General features: G+C 42.9%; 1 protein-coding gene across 2 annotated transcripts in view; it reads left to right on the forward strand.

Annotated features, from left to right (window-relative positions):
- The first annotated feature begins 904 nt into the window (after positions 1 to 904).
- The window catches only part of TMEM123 (transmembrane protein 123), a 43488-nt gene continuing 31424 nt past the window's right edge, over positions 905 to 12968 (forward strand). For both annotated transcript variants that reach the window (XR_010727642.1, XM_066247728.1), the window contains exon 1: positions 905 to 1230. Coding sequence is in view for 1 of the 2 variants with exons in the window: in XM_066247728.1 (XP_066103825.1) it covers positions 1131 to 1230 (100 nt within the window). In the remaining variant the exon portion in view is untranslated. The remainder of the gene's footprint in view (positions 1231 to 12968) is intronic.

Raw genomic sequence — 12968 nt, forward strand, 5'->3', positions numbered from 1 at the left:
GGGGATTCCCCGTGATTTTAAGTGCCCTGGATCCTTCTGTCCTCCATCTCAGCTGAGGGTTTCCCACCCAAATCAAGATTCAGTCTTAGTCTTTCTCCTGCATCAGCCAGGGGTTGCTACAGGTCACGTCACAGTTCTTAAGCGGAAACAAGATGGATGCAGATGTCAGAAGCATTGCAAGTCAAGACAGGTGAATAGAATGGGCTCCAGGCGCTTAAGGCCTTAGCCAAAAACTATTCAAAACACGTTATTCTATCTGAACTGGATCAGCAAACACCAAAGGAGAAAAGAGATTAGGTTATATTGTGCAACCTCAGCTTTGGTGGCTACACTTGCCTGTGAAAGGCTACCAACTCTTCCGTTCCACTCTATCCTGCCCATTCCACTAACCTTTTTGTATAGAATGTATCTTTACCCAGGGGACCCGTGGAAGAGAATGAGGTACAATTTGGGGTATAGAGATCGTGGACTTTTATATATGAATTTACGCAAGTAATTTGTCGATCATCGCCGACTCCCTTCCCCACCCAAATTAGGCTGGGTCAAGAAAGGACAGCGCTGACGCCCCAGGACCCCTCCGAGGGAATGCCATCCACTCTTGAGTTTCTTCCCCGCTTCGCTGCCCTCGCCTTCAACTTTCCCCACTCGCTCTTAGCCGCCCTCACCCCGGCGCACCACCCGAAAGCTACATCCTTCCGGGCCCAGCGAAGCCCGGCGTGCTCAGCATCCGGAGAGGCAACGTTGCTCGCTTTTACTGGAGAAAACAAAACTGCCATTTCAGAAGAGACAGGAAACTACTCGAGCGTTCTGGGCAGTCAGGCGCACATCATTGGGGAGGCCTGGGGAAGAGTCGGGGCGCCGAGTCGCAAGCCCCGCCCCCGCACGCCGGCCCCGCCCCGCCCCGCGCCGCCGGCCCCTGCCCGGTCCCACTGCCAGGCTCGGCGTGCGACGCTCGCTCAGGCCCGCTCCCGCGCCCGGCGTGGTCGTTGCGGGGCAGGTAGTGGGAGGGGAGGCGTGCGCGGCGCGAGGGGACCCGGAGCAGCCTCGGTGTGCAGCGCAGCCGCTCTCGCTAGCGCCTCCATCACCTCGGTTGCGGACCCACGAGGCCGCCGTGTCCTGCCCTGAGAACAATGGGACTCGGCGCGCGAGGTAGCTGGGCCATGTTCATCGTGGGGGCGCTGCTGGTGCTAGCGCTGCTGAGGGTCGCTGTGGACGGTGAAGACTCGGCGGGTAAGTGGCTGCGGGGGTCGCCAGGCCGCGTCCTAGAGGAGGCGCGCTACTCAGCGGTAGTTTCCAAGTCGGGATCTGGTTGGGAGGAAAGTTTTGTGCCTTATGCCGAACGCACGGGGACATCCTGGAGGCATCTGGAGGGTGCTGGGGGAAACTGAGGCTCCGACCGGTCGCGCACTTGTCCCGGGTCCGCCTACTGATGATCGTCCAGCCCTTCCCCGCGGCTTTCCCGCCGGCGGCACCGCGAACCTGGAGGAGTGCCTCAACCTGTTGCTCCAGCCTCAGGACGGGCCTGCGGCGGAGGGCTCCAGTTAGTTTCAGCCTTTCTCGGGAGTTCAGTCAATTGTTCCAGCCTTACTCCTTCTTTATCTAACGCTTCCTTTTGCACACAAGAGTAGGTGGATTGAAAATATGTCTACCGGTTCTTGCGGAAACGTGTCTACCCGTTCGGTGGGGAACGTTTCGGGAGTCTCCCCAGCGTTTTACCGTCTAATTGTGTAGTAACAGAAAGACGATTTACAGTCTCAAGGTTTCCACACGCTTCAGGTTAAGATTTTGGGGCTAATGAGACTGGTTGGGAGCTTTTGGGAAAGGCTTATGCCCCCGTGGAAAGGGCGCCTCCTGCTCCTCGTGTGCCATAAACCAGCAGGGGCGCGTATCAGCTGTGCGGCCATATCACCACGGCTGATGATCGTCGGGAGCCCACGACGTCGTAAAGGCAAAAAATAATTTTGACTTTTCTTGAGGAAATGGGGTTTTCCTTTAGGTGCTTGGTCCTTTGGGGATTTTAAAACGCCCTGTTTGGATGAGGCCAGGAAATTGGGATTTGCTGTGCAAATTACATTTTACTTATAAACTATTTTAGAAGTCAGGGTTATGATCAGTAAACTAGGATAAGGTGCTTTAAGGAACTCCGGTCTTTAATGGATTTATATTCTATCCACCTGCTGTATATATAGCCTTAGATTCGTTTTATGCAGATTAAGAGGGCATTTTGAAACTGGCTTTGCAGCTCTAATTTTGAGATTATTTAAGAAAAGGATCAGTATTCATGTTCATCATATTTTCAGTATTATGACATATTCTGTAAAAGTGAACAATCTGGAATGAAACAGTATATCTTGGTGCTAATTTGATACCAATATTTATATTTCTTACTTTGTGAGAGCAAACCTTTTAATGAGAAATTGAATGTCCTTGCTTTTTTTCCTATTGCCATCATAACAGATTTTTTTGCCCTATTTTAATATTTACTGCTTGTTCTGCTTATTATTTAACGTCTCACTAGAGGTTAGTACTATATATTTGGAAAAATTGGGATGAATTCCCTACCATATGAAAAAGCCTTTTTACATGTTCAGCCATCATTACTGGAATCCATTTCTACCGACAATAGTGTCACCTTGAAACTAAGGTAAAGGAAGGCAATATAGAGGATTTCTCCAAAAAGCAAGCAGACATTGTCCTAGTCTTCATATACAGTCTACTCTGTACAGATTTTTGTAAATGTTTTTCCTAGGTGCCTCACACTATGCTAATTGAGGTTCATACTACATCCCATCAAATCCTCACAGTATCATCCCCATTTTATAGATGTAACTGAGACGTAGAAGTTACCTAACTTCTTCTAAGTAAAACAGCCAGTACATGTTTGATTTCAAAGACCAGAATCCAAACTCTTGGTTAGCCATTTTGCCATATTAGTTGGTATTGGCTCTTCAAGCAGATAATGCTTAAATCCACAATACAGCCATTGCACAGACTATTGTGGGAGAAGATAAAAACATTATTGAAATTCTTCTTTTAAAATATCTTTCACAGTCTGTTGCATAGTTTCATAAATATTCTTGGAGGAATGGGGGGGAGAGTATGAACAAGTGAGCAAACAGGATAGATTATGGTAGTGCAATGAACGACATAAGGGAGGGGAGGAGGGAGAGGCTATTACTGAGGACTCTGGCAAGTGACAGAAATCTACTTTGAACAACCTTAGGGGAAGGAAGGGACTTGATTGACTCGTTAATGGAAAAGTCCAGGGATTAAGGTGGCTTCCAAAATGCTGTATTTAAGAGTTCAAATAGGTAGCCAGGAAATGGAGATTTCATCTCTTTTGATTAGATCTGTCAAATCTCAGGCAAGCCATAGTTAAACTATTCTCAGACAGCTGAGAATTGGGGAGGTGTTGGGGGGACAAGACACTCCAAATAAAAGGGACTTTCTAACGTGAGTCACAGGCTTTGAAAGCCACTATAATAGGTCTCCAATTAGGATATGGAATAAATCCATAGTGAGTTTATGCCACTTCATGAATTTAACTTTTTTTTTTCCATTTAGTGCTTTATTCAATTAAATATTTGGTATATCAATTAAGGCATGAGTTGGCCTTCTTGATTTAATGTTGTCCATGACATTGTCTCTTATGACACAGAAACAGTGTGCCTACCCACAGCAGGTACTTTATACGTATTTATTGAAAAAAGGAGAAAAGTTGGTAAAGCTGGAAAGATTCTTCTTTCTCAAGCAAAAATATTTTTAAAAATAGGTTACCAGAAAATTAATCCTCATAAGAGTGACAATAGCCAGAACACACAAAAAGGAGATTCTTGCAAGAATCCAGACAAATGAATAAGGCATGTGATAGTGGAGATGAGGGGATGGATTCTAGATCTATTCAGAGGGTAGAACTGGAGTCACTTACTAATGGATTGGATGGTGGAGTGAGGAACAGGGAGGAATCAAAGGATGGCCTTGTGGTTTAGGGTTTGAATATCTGTTAATGCACCAGCTGAGAAGACTGGGGGAGAGCAGGTTTATAGTAGAAAATCAACAGTTCCATTTTGGCACACACGCGTACAGGCTTTGGAATTAAACAGCCTGGTCCAAATCCAGACTCTGTCACTTACTAGCTAGGTGGCCTTCTCCAGGCTTCAGTTCCTGTCACTACAAAACAATATTCCTGTCTCAGACTTGTCGGGAGGTCAGATAAGCGAATTTAAGTTACATGCTCCCCAGCAGAGTTGGCGTGTATTGAGCTTTTCATAACCCTGGAATTTGTTTGATACCTACTGTAGATATAGCTGGATAGTCTACTGACCTTGATCGTTTTCAAGTTTAATCTGCACACCTGATCCTTTTATAGATTATAATTCCATTAAAAGGAAGGAATTTGCACATGCAGTAAAACATAGGTCCTTTAAACTTTATTGCTTACCTTTCTTTATACTCTGAGAGTTTTCTGTGGAGGTTGGCTATCTTTGTGAAAAGTATACAATAATATACTTGCTCTCTTCCCATGTGGTATATATATTTAATCTTCTGTTTTACTAAGACCCAGGGTGAATAAACCAACTGAAAAATTGCTTAGCTGGGCTATAGAGTTCTTCTAAACCTTTTCCAAATCTTTAAGGTGAAAGTGAACAATTATGAGTTATACTGAAAAGGCTTCCAGTTAAAAGTGAATTTATCTTCTCTACATTGTATGAAGTTAGGGGTGTTGATGGTGCAAGACCTAGGGTAGTGGTCGGCAAACCGCGGCTCCCAAGCCACATGCGGCTTTTTGGCTCCTTTGAGTGTGGCTCTTCCACAAAATACCACTTGCGGGCACTACCTCGATAAGGAATGTACCTACCTATATAGTTTAAGTTTTAAAAATTTGGCTCTCAGAAGAAATTTCAATCGTTGTACTGTTGATATTTGACTCTGTTGACTAATGAGTTTGCCGATCTCTGACTAGGGACACCTATGAATAGAAAGGGCCCCTAGGCTTGATCTGTGGTGGTGCAGTGGATAGAGCATTGACCTGGAACGCTGAGACTGCCAGTTCAAAACCCTGGGCTTGCCTAGTCAAGACATATATGAGAAGCAACTATGAGTTGATGCCTCCCCGTCCTCTCCCTGCCTTTCTCTCTCTTGCCTCTCTCTCTAAAATCAATAAATAAAATCTAAAAGGGGGGGCTAACCTGACCTGTGGTGGTGCAGTGGATCCAGCATCCACCTGGAACACTGAGGTCGCAGGTTCTAAACCCTGGGCTTGCCCGGTCAGGGCACATATGGGAGTTGATGCTTCCTGCTCCTCCCCAACCCCTCTCTCTATCTCCTCTAAAATGAATAAATAAATTTAAAAAATTTTTTTAAAGGGGGCAGGGCTAGCATAATGGTTCACTCCATTGAGAAGAGCAGGGTTATAGTAGCAGAAATCAGTTTCTCTTTCATCAGTCACTATGTCCTCCTGGGTGAAAAACTTTGGCAAAGCTGTTATATAATTAGTCAGTGCCTGGCACATAGTAAGTACTATGTGTTTGTTACATAAGCTGTATGTTTTCTTCATGAAAAACCAATACTACAGTTCCAGATTTACTGACAGTGTGTTTCATAGCAACAATGGCAAAAGAGGAACTTAGAACTAATATGGAATAATATACCCTGCTCACAGCACCATCACAATATATCGCCAGTCTTCTTAGTTAAATATTAAATGTCTGTTCTTCTGTCTGGAATAGGTAAAGTAATGTCATACAGGGAAGTACATGAAAGCTGGTATACTGACATGTTTTAATGATCATTTATTCGTCAATCCCAAAATCCTACCTCAAGGGCTGCCTTTAGTAGAAATCAATAAGTGATAGTCTACTGGGTGAATAGTCTGTCTCAGTCTAGCAAAGATGTGAATGAATTCTAAACACTGAAAGCATATTATGATTTCATACTGTGTTTTGAGTCACATATTTAGGTATGAAGGTTTTTGCACTCTGCCTGTAGATATGAAATGTAAACACGCAGTAAGTCTCCTGGTCTTGCTGGTGAAACAAGTCACTTTAATCTGGTCAGGTTTGCCTTGGCAGACTTAAGTAGACCCTGTTTACATTTCAACCATCAAAACTCACCCAGCCCTGGCCAGTTGGCTCAGTGGTAGAGCGTTGGCCCAGCGTGTGGATGTCCCGGGTTTGATTCCCGGTCAGAGCACACAGGAGAGGTGTCCATTTTCTCCACCCCTTTCCCCCTCACTTTTTTCTCTCTCTTCTCCCCTCCTGCAGCCATGGCTCAATTATAGCGACTTGACCTCGGGCCCTGAGGATGGCTCCATGGCCTTGGCCTTAGGAGCTAAAAAATGGCTCTGGTTGCGACGGAGCAACGCTCCAGATGGACAGAGAGAGCATCGCCCCTTAGTGGGCTTGCCGGGTGGATCCCGTCGGGGCACATGCGGGAGTCTGTCTCAGCCTCCCCTCCTCTCCCTAAAAAAACAAAACAAAACAAAACACCCCCTTGCCTGAGTCTCACTTCTCTGTTGAAACTGTTGTAGAGACATTTTCCCTTTGCTTTTAGTTTGGTACAAATGAATTTCTTCCTTAGAATTCTGAGTTCACTAGCATGGAAAGATATAGGAACCAGGTTGATGTTGTAAATATCACAGGTTAACCATCATGGCGTATCCCCCAACCCCCTTTGATTTGAGAGAGAGGAAGAGAAAGAGAGAGGGAGAGAAGCATTAATTTGTTCCACTTGGTTGTGCACCTATTGCTTGCCTCTAATACATGCCCTGATTGGGGCTCAAACTAGTGCCCTTGAGATGGAGCCAGCAACCCCGGGATTGAACCGTGACCTCGGTGCTCCAGGAGGATGCTCTGTCCACTACACTACCAGCCAGGACCAGGGTGTGTTTCTTGTAAATATTTAGGTATTTTTTTTATTATCCTTATTCTTCAGAGTTGACTGAGGTAGAAACTAGAAAAAAGGTACATGTATCCTACCACTAGGCCTATTTTCTCACATTAATTCAGTAAATATTTTTTGAGTGTCTCTAATGTGCTGACATGTTCTAGATACTGAGGATACAAAGTGGACCAAGCCTTCTGGCTTCTTGAAGTTTGTTTGGGGGGGGGGTTGTTATTTTATTTTGTTTTTATATATAACAATATTTATAATCTTTTTTTTTTCTTTTTAGTGACAGAGAGAGAGGGACAGACAAGCAGGAAGGGAGAGATGAGAAGCATCAATTCCTTGTTGCAACACCTTCGTTGTTCATTGATTGCTTTCTCATATGTGCCTTGACTGAGGGGGGGTACTCCAGCAGAATGAGCGCCCCTTGCTCAAGCCAGGGACCCTTGGGCTAAAGCTAGTGACCATGAGGTCGTGTCTGTGACCCCACACTGAAGCTGAATGAGCGTACGTGCACTCAAGCTGGCAACCTGGGTCCTCTGCATCCCGGCCAGTGTTCCATCCATGGCTCCACCGCCTGATCAGGCTATAAAAGTCTTTTTTCTTTCTTTTTTTTGTATTTTTCTGAAGTGAGAAGCAGGGAAGCAGAGAAACAGACTCCTGCATGCGTCTGACCGGGATCCATGCGGCAAGCCCACCAGGGGACAATGCTCTGCCCATCTGAAGTGTTGCTCCATTGCAACTGGAGCCATTCTAGCACCTGAGGCAGAGACCATGGAGCCATCCTTAGAGCCTGGGCCACCTTTGCTCCAATGGAGCCTTGGCTGCGGGAGGGGAAGAGAGAGATAGAAAGGGAGGGTAAAGGGTGGAGAAGCAGATGGGCACTTCTCCTTGTGTGCCCTGGCCAGGAATTGAACTCAGGATTTCCACACACCAGGCCGACACTCTACCACTGAGCCAACTGGCCAGGACCTATAATAGTCATTTTTAAGTGTAAAATTCAGTGGCATTAGGTACATTCACACTATTATGCAGCTTTTGGAGTTTCGGTTTTCATGGATATCACAGCACTCCACATGGTTCATATTCTTAGTTTACCTCTGTGCTTCTCATTATCTACGTCTTTTTCATACTGGTTGCTGGCTGAACAAAGTCAGTATATACTTTTATTTTAGTTTTAGTAGTTCTGCAGAAAAATTTTTATTGGGGGGAAGACTAGATAGATTACAAAGTGTAATAATGATCATTGTTGGGCAATGTGGGAGGGTTTTCTTAAAATATTTTATTAAATTTTTAGGTGTCTTTTCCTGTTGACTTTTATTAAGTCTGATTCTGTACTGCTGAACATCCTGAAACTGTGGTATGGCCTTACACTTTTCAGCCAAGATATACCCCTGCTGACATTAGCTGTGAACAAGTTTTAAAGATCAACGCAGTACTTTGAGAACAGCTCCGGAGTCAGTGGGATGATTTCAAATGCCCTTTCCAGTGCAGGGAAATTTATTGAGCAAAAAAGAAAACACTGCCTCCATTTTTTCCCCCTAAAGAGACCAGATAATATAGGTATTATAAATAATTCTTACTGTTCCATATGTAACACTTCTCATAACTGTTATATTTCTCTTATCCTTTTTGAAAACCCTTATGTAACATGTTGAGTTTTTATAGGACATGATGCTTAATATTGTCTTTTTTAGTAACATGGCTGCTTCTAATTGTTGAAACATTGTCTTTTTGAACATAGTGTTTACCAATTTATTGGGTACTATTTGTTTAGCCCAGTTTATTTGACAGCAATCCCAAAAGGATAGCATCTTTGTCAAACTCCTGTATGATGTGTATTCCAGGAAAAAGTGGAGACTGCTAGCGATATTACTGACCACATCAGATGCCTGTCACTTTTTTAGGGCGCACCACATTGGGTTCAATAAATCTTTTCTTGAATAAAATATTTTGTATGTTTTTTAGTCTCTATCTAAGTTCCTTGACAGAGGCGTCTATAATTTGTTCATCCTAGCCCCTCACTCTTGCCGGGTACATAGCAGATATGCACACATGTTGGTTGAACTGAAGTATAGAACCAAACACATATTTTGTAATTGCTGACTTAACAAGGAGCCATTGTATACATTTTGCAGACCTGACTGGTCCATGCTCTACTTTTATTCATTATGATAGCTGAGGTATTTTTTTTTTTTCTCTTTGTTTTAGTGTAAGATAAATATTTGAGGTCAAAGAAACAGGAATTAAGGTTACTTCCCAATTGTACCACTGAATTATATGTAACGGTTCTTTTATTTTTCAAATGCCCTAATCGGTATTTGATGACAGTCTTACTTTTTGACATTCTCTTCTGCAGGAACATGTTGATGTTTTCAGATTATGGAGAAAATAATTTTTTGTTTCATGTGTAATTAGAGGGTTTATAGTTTAGGGTTTGTCAAAGGATGAATTTATTCTTTGTCATGCAAGGAAGACACATACTTAGATGATTTTTAGTAACAAGAGTTTGGGCAAGGATACAAGGGAATGTGACATGGTTCAGATGGACAGCAGGTCTCATCACGAGCCAGAACAACAGCTCACTATCATTCAGGATACAGCCTTCTGATTTACTTAGCTCTGATACTTCCCTAAAAAGAAGTATCTGAGGGGTTCAGAGTACTGCCATCCAGTTTGAAGCTCCTTTCTTGGGTGTGATTTGTCCCAAGCCAGTTTCAAAGCAGTTGATCTCCCTCAGTGTTCCATCTGTACATGATTGCCTTTGGCTTGGTAACCCATCTTAGCTTCAGATACTTGGGCTACTTGTGTATGGTTGGTTTTCTCCATAGGCATGGTAGGACCAGAGCAAATTTAAGCAGATGAATGTGAGTTGGCCTTAGCTTTCTGCAGAGGGTGCAGTGGAAATTTTCACTTAACTTATTAAGTTAAGTGAAATAAGCCAGGCAGAGAAAGAAAAATATCATATGACCTCACTCATTTGAGGAATTCAATGAACAATATGAACTGAGGAACGGAATAGAGACAGAGGTGGGATCAAAGGGACCAGAGGGAAAGGGGATGAGAGGATGGGATCAGAGAAGGGAAAGAGATTGGTGAAATTATATACACATAACACAGCATTATAGAGAGCAGAAAAGCAAATCCTGGAGCGAAGGGGGAGGGCACTGAGGAGAGGGGGACAAGGGGGATGTTGAGGGGAACACGGGGGTGGGGGATGTATTTGGTGGGACACTTGAATCTGTAAACACAATAAATTTAAATCAATAGAAAAACAAAACAAATATCAATATCTCAATGTCCTTCTGTTTATCTATCTCTCTCTATCTCTGTCACCATCTGCATCTAAAGCAACCTGTCAGGCTAACTGGCTCCTGTGTTATAGCAGCTTACAAAGTAGCAGGAAGAAAACAAAACAAATATCAATATCTCAATGTCCTTCTGTTTATCTATCTCTCTCTATCTCTGTCACCATCTGCATCTAAAGCAACCTGTCAGGCTAACTGGCTCCTGTGTTATAGCAGCTTACAAAGTAGCAGGAAGTTTCCATCTAATATTTCATTCATACACAAAACATTTTGCCCAAAAGAAGTAGAATAAGACAGTATGGGATATAAAATTATTCATATAATTAATGAATTATATAAATTATATGATTAATTCTTTCCACTTGAAAGAACTGAAAGACAGAATTATCTAAATAAGCTGTTCTAAATTATCTTATTTCACTTAACTTATATAATAGTTTCCAGGTCCATCCATGTTGTACCAAAAGGTAAGATTTCCTTTTTCATGGCCCCATAGTGTTCCATTGTGTATATGTACCACCACTTTTTAATCCACGCATCCACTGATGGACACTTGGGGCTGTTTCCAGATCTTGGCTATTGTAAACAATGCTGCCATAAACATGGGGGTGCATTTCTTCTTTTGAAACAGTGCTATGGTGTTCTTGGGATATATTCCTAAAAATGGGATGGCCGGGTCAAAAGGCAGTTCCATTTTTAATTTTTTTAGGACTCTCCATACTGTTTTCCACAGTGGCTGCACCAGTCTGCATTCCCACTAGCAGTGCAGGAGGGTTCCCTTTCCTCCACATCCTCACCAGCACCTATCATGTGTTATTTTGTTAATGAGCGCCATTCTGACTGGTGTGAGGTGATATCTCATTGTGGTTTTAATTTGCATTTCTCTAATGATTAGTGATGCTGAACATTTTTTCATCTGCCTATTGGCCATCTGTATAATACTTGTTTTTAACTAGAGATTTGATACAGGAAAGAAGCTTCCCTAACTACTATGAAGAATTTGCTTGTACTTAACTACTTCAGCTCCTCAAAGACTTGATTATGTTCAACTCATGTTTTTGAGACTGCTGTGAAAGTTGTTGGTAAATTTTTACATTATGAGATGTTGTTTCAAGGAATGTGGAGTAGGAATATCATGCAGTATTATGTCTCTTATTTAGTGAACAGATTTTTTTTTTTTGACTGCCCACTCTGATAGTCACTGTTTTAGGTATAGGCATGTAGCAGTAAGTAAGACGGATAAGTCCCTGCTCTCGTGAAGTTTATATCCAGGTGGGGAGATAAGAGACTATTGGGGGTGCAACAACTAAAGAAGATAGTTTGGAATTGTGATTAAAAAAATAAACATGATTATATATATTTGATTATATATATAATATATATTATATATATAAACATGTGGTAGAGAATTGCTGGGGAAGGGCTCTTTCTGATTTGTGGTAGGAACGACCTCTCTGAGGTGGGACATCTGAGCTGCGACCTGACTCACAGGAAAGAGCCAGCCCTGGAGATACTGGAAGGAAGAGCATTGCAGGCAGAGGAATGATTGAAACTGGACTGAGCCTCTTGTGTCCGAGGAGCTCAGGCACAGATATAAGACACTGGCTATTGCGCACTGATGGGTCTATACTGCAGTTAAGCTATTACATATAGGAAATTAGGAAACACATACAGTATTTAAGATACAAGATTTATATTTTGAAACATCAGAAACATAGTACAACAGGCTCCAGAAGAGAAGGCTGGAAATTGGATTCTGGCATCTTCATTGACTTCTCTGGGTCTCTTTTTTTTTTCTTTATTGGATGAGGAATGTAGCTCTGAAAGCATTAAAGTGCTGTAGCGATTCTAAGCCACTTTGTACCTGCATACTCTCTGCATTCCCAGGCCAGCAGGTGTAATAACACGGACTGCCCTGGTTTTTCCTTCCTGAAGCATACCTCGATTCTAAAGTTGTTATTATTAGCCCGGTGAAATGCTTCCAAGTCAGACCAAGAACTGCTGCTGCTTGCCTGACCAGGCGGTGGCGCAGTGGATAGAGCGTCGAACTGGGATGCAGAGGACCCAGGTTCGATACCTCGAGGTCGCCAACTTGAGCTCGGGCTCATCTGATTTGAGCAAAAGCTCACCAGCTTGAACCCAAGGTCACTGGGTCCAACAAGGGGTTACTCGGTCTGCTGAAGGCCCAAGGTCAAGGCACATATGAGAAAGCAATCAATGAACAACTAAGGTGCTGCAACGCGCAATGAAAAACTAATGATTGATGCTTCTCATCTCTCTCCATTCCTGTCTGTCTGTCCCTCTCTCTGACTCACTCTCTGTCTCTGTAAAAAAAATAAATAAATAATAATAATAAATAAAGAACTGCTGCTGTACTTTTTTATGGTGTGAACTATAAAAGAGAACATTTAATATTTTAAATCATTTTAAGGGTTAGAAATATGGGGCTGAGTAACCAGCCTGTTGAATGAGTTCTGGTAACCCAGGAAACTGTGAATGTTGGCTTGGGTTTGTGGGAGTGAGCAGGGAGAGGAGGTGGGAACCGGGGTAGGAGAGAGAAGCAATGTGGGAAATACGTGGACTGAGAAAACATGCAAGAATCCCAGAAATACTGAAAAGTACAAACAGCAATAGAAATAAGAGAAAAAGAAAAGTTTGAAGCATTTTTAATGGTCTATTTTTATCAAAAACCGGCGAAACAAAAGATGGTGTGCTTGGTGAAACATAACCACTTGCTCCTGGTTCCTCTTTTCTTCGGTAAAGCCTGTGAAGGGA

Source organism: Saccopteryx bilineata, chromosome 1 (genome assembly GCF_036850765.1).
Source record: "Saccopteryx bilineata isolate mSacBil1 chromosome 1, mSacBil1_pri_phased_curated, whole genome shotgun sequence".
In the NCBI taxonomy this organism is placed as follows: domain Eukaryota; kingdom Metazoa; phylum Chordata; class Mammalia; order Chiroptera; family Emballonuridae; genus Saccopteryx; species Saccopteryx bilineata.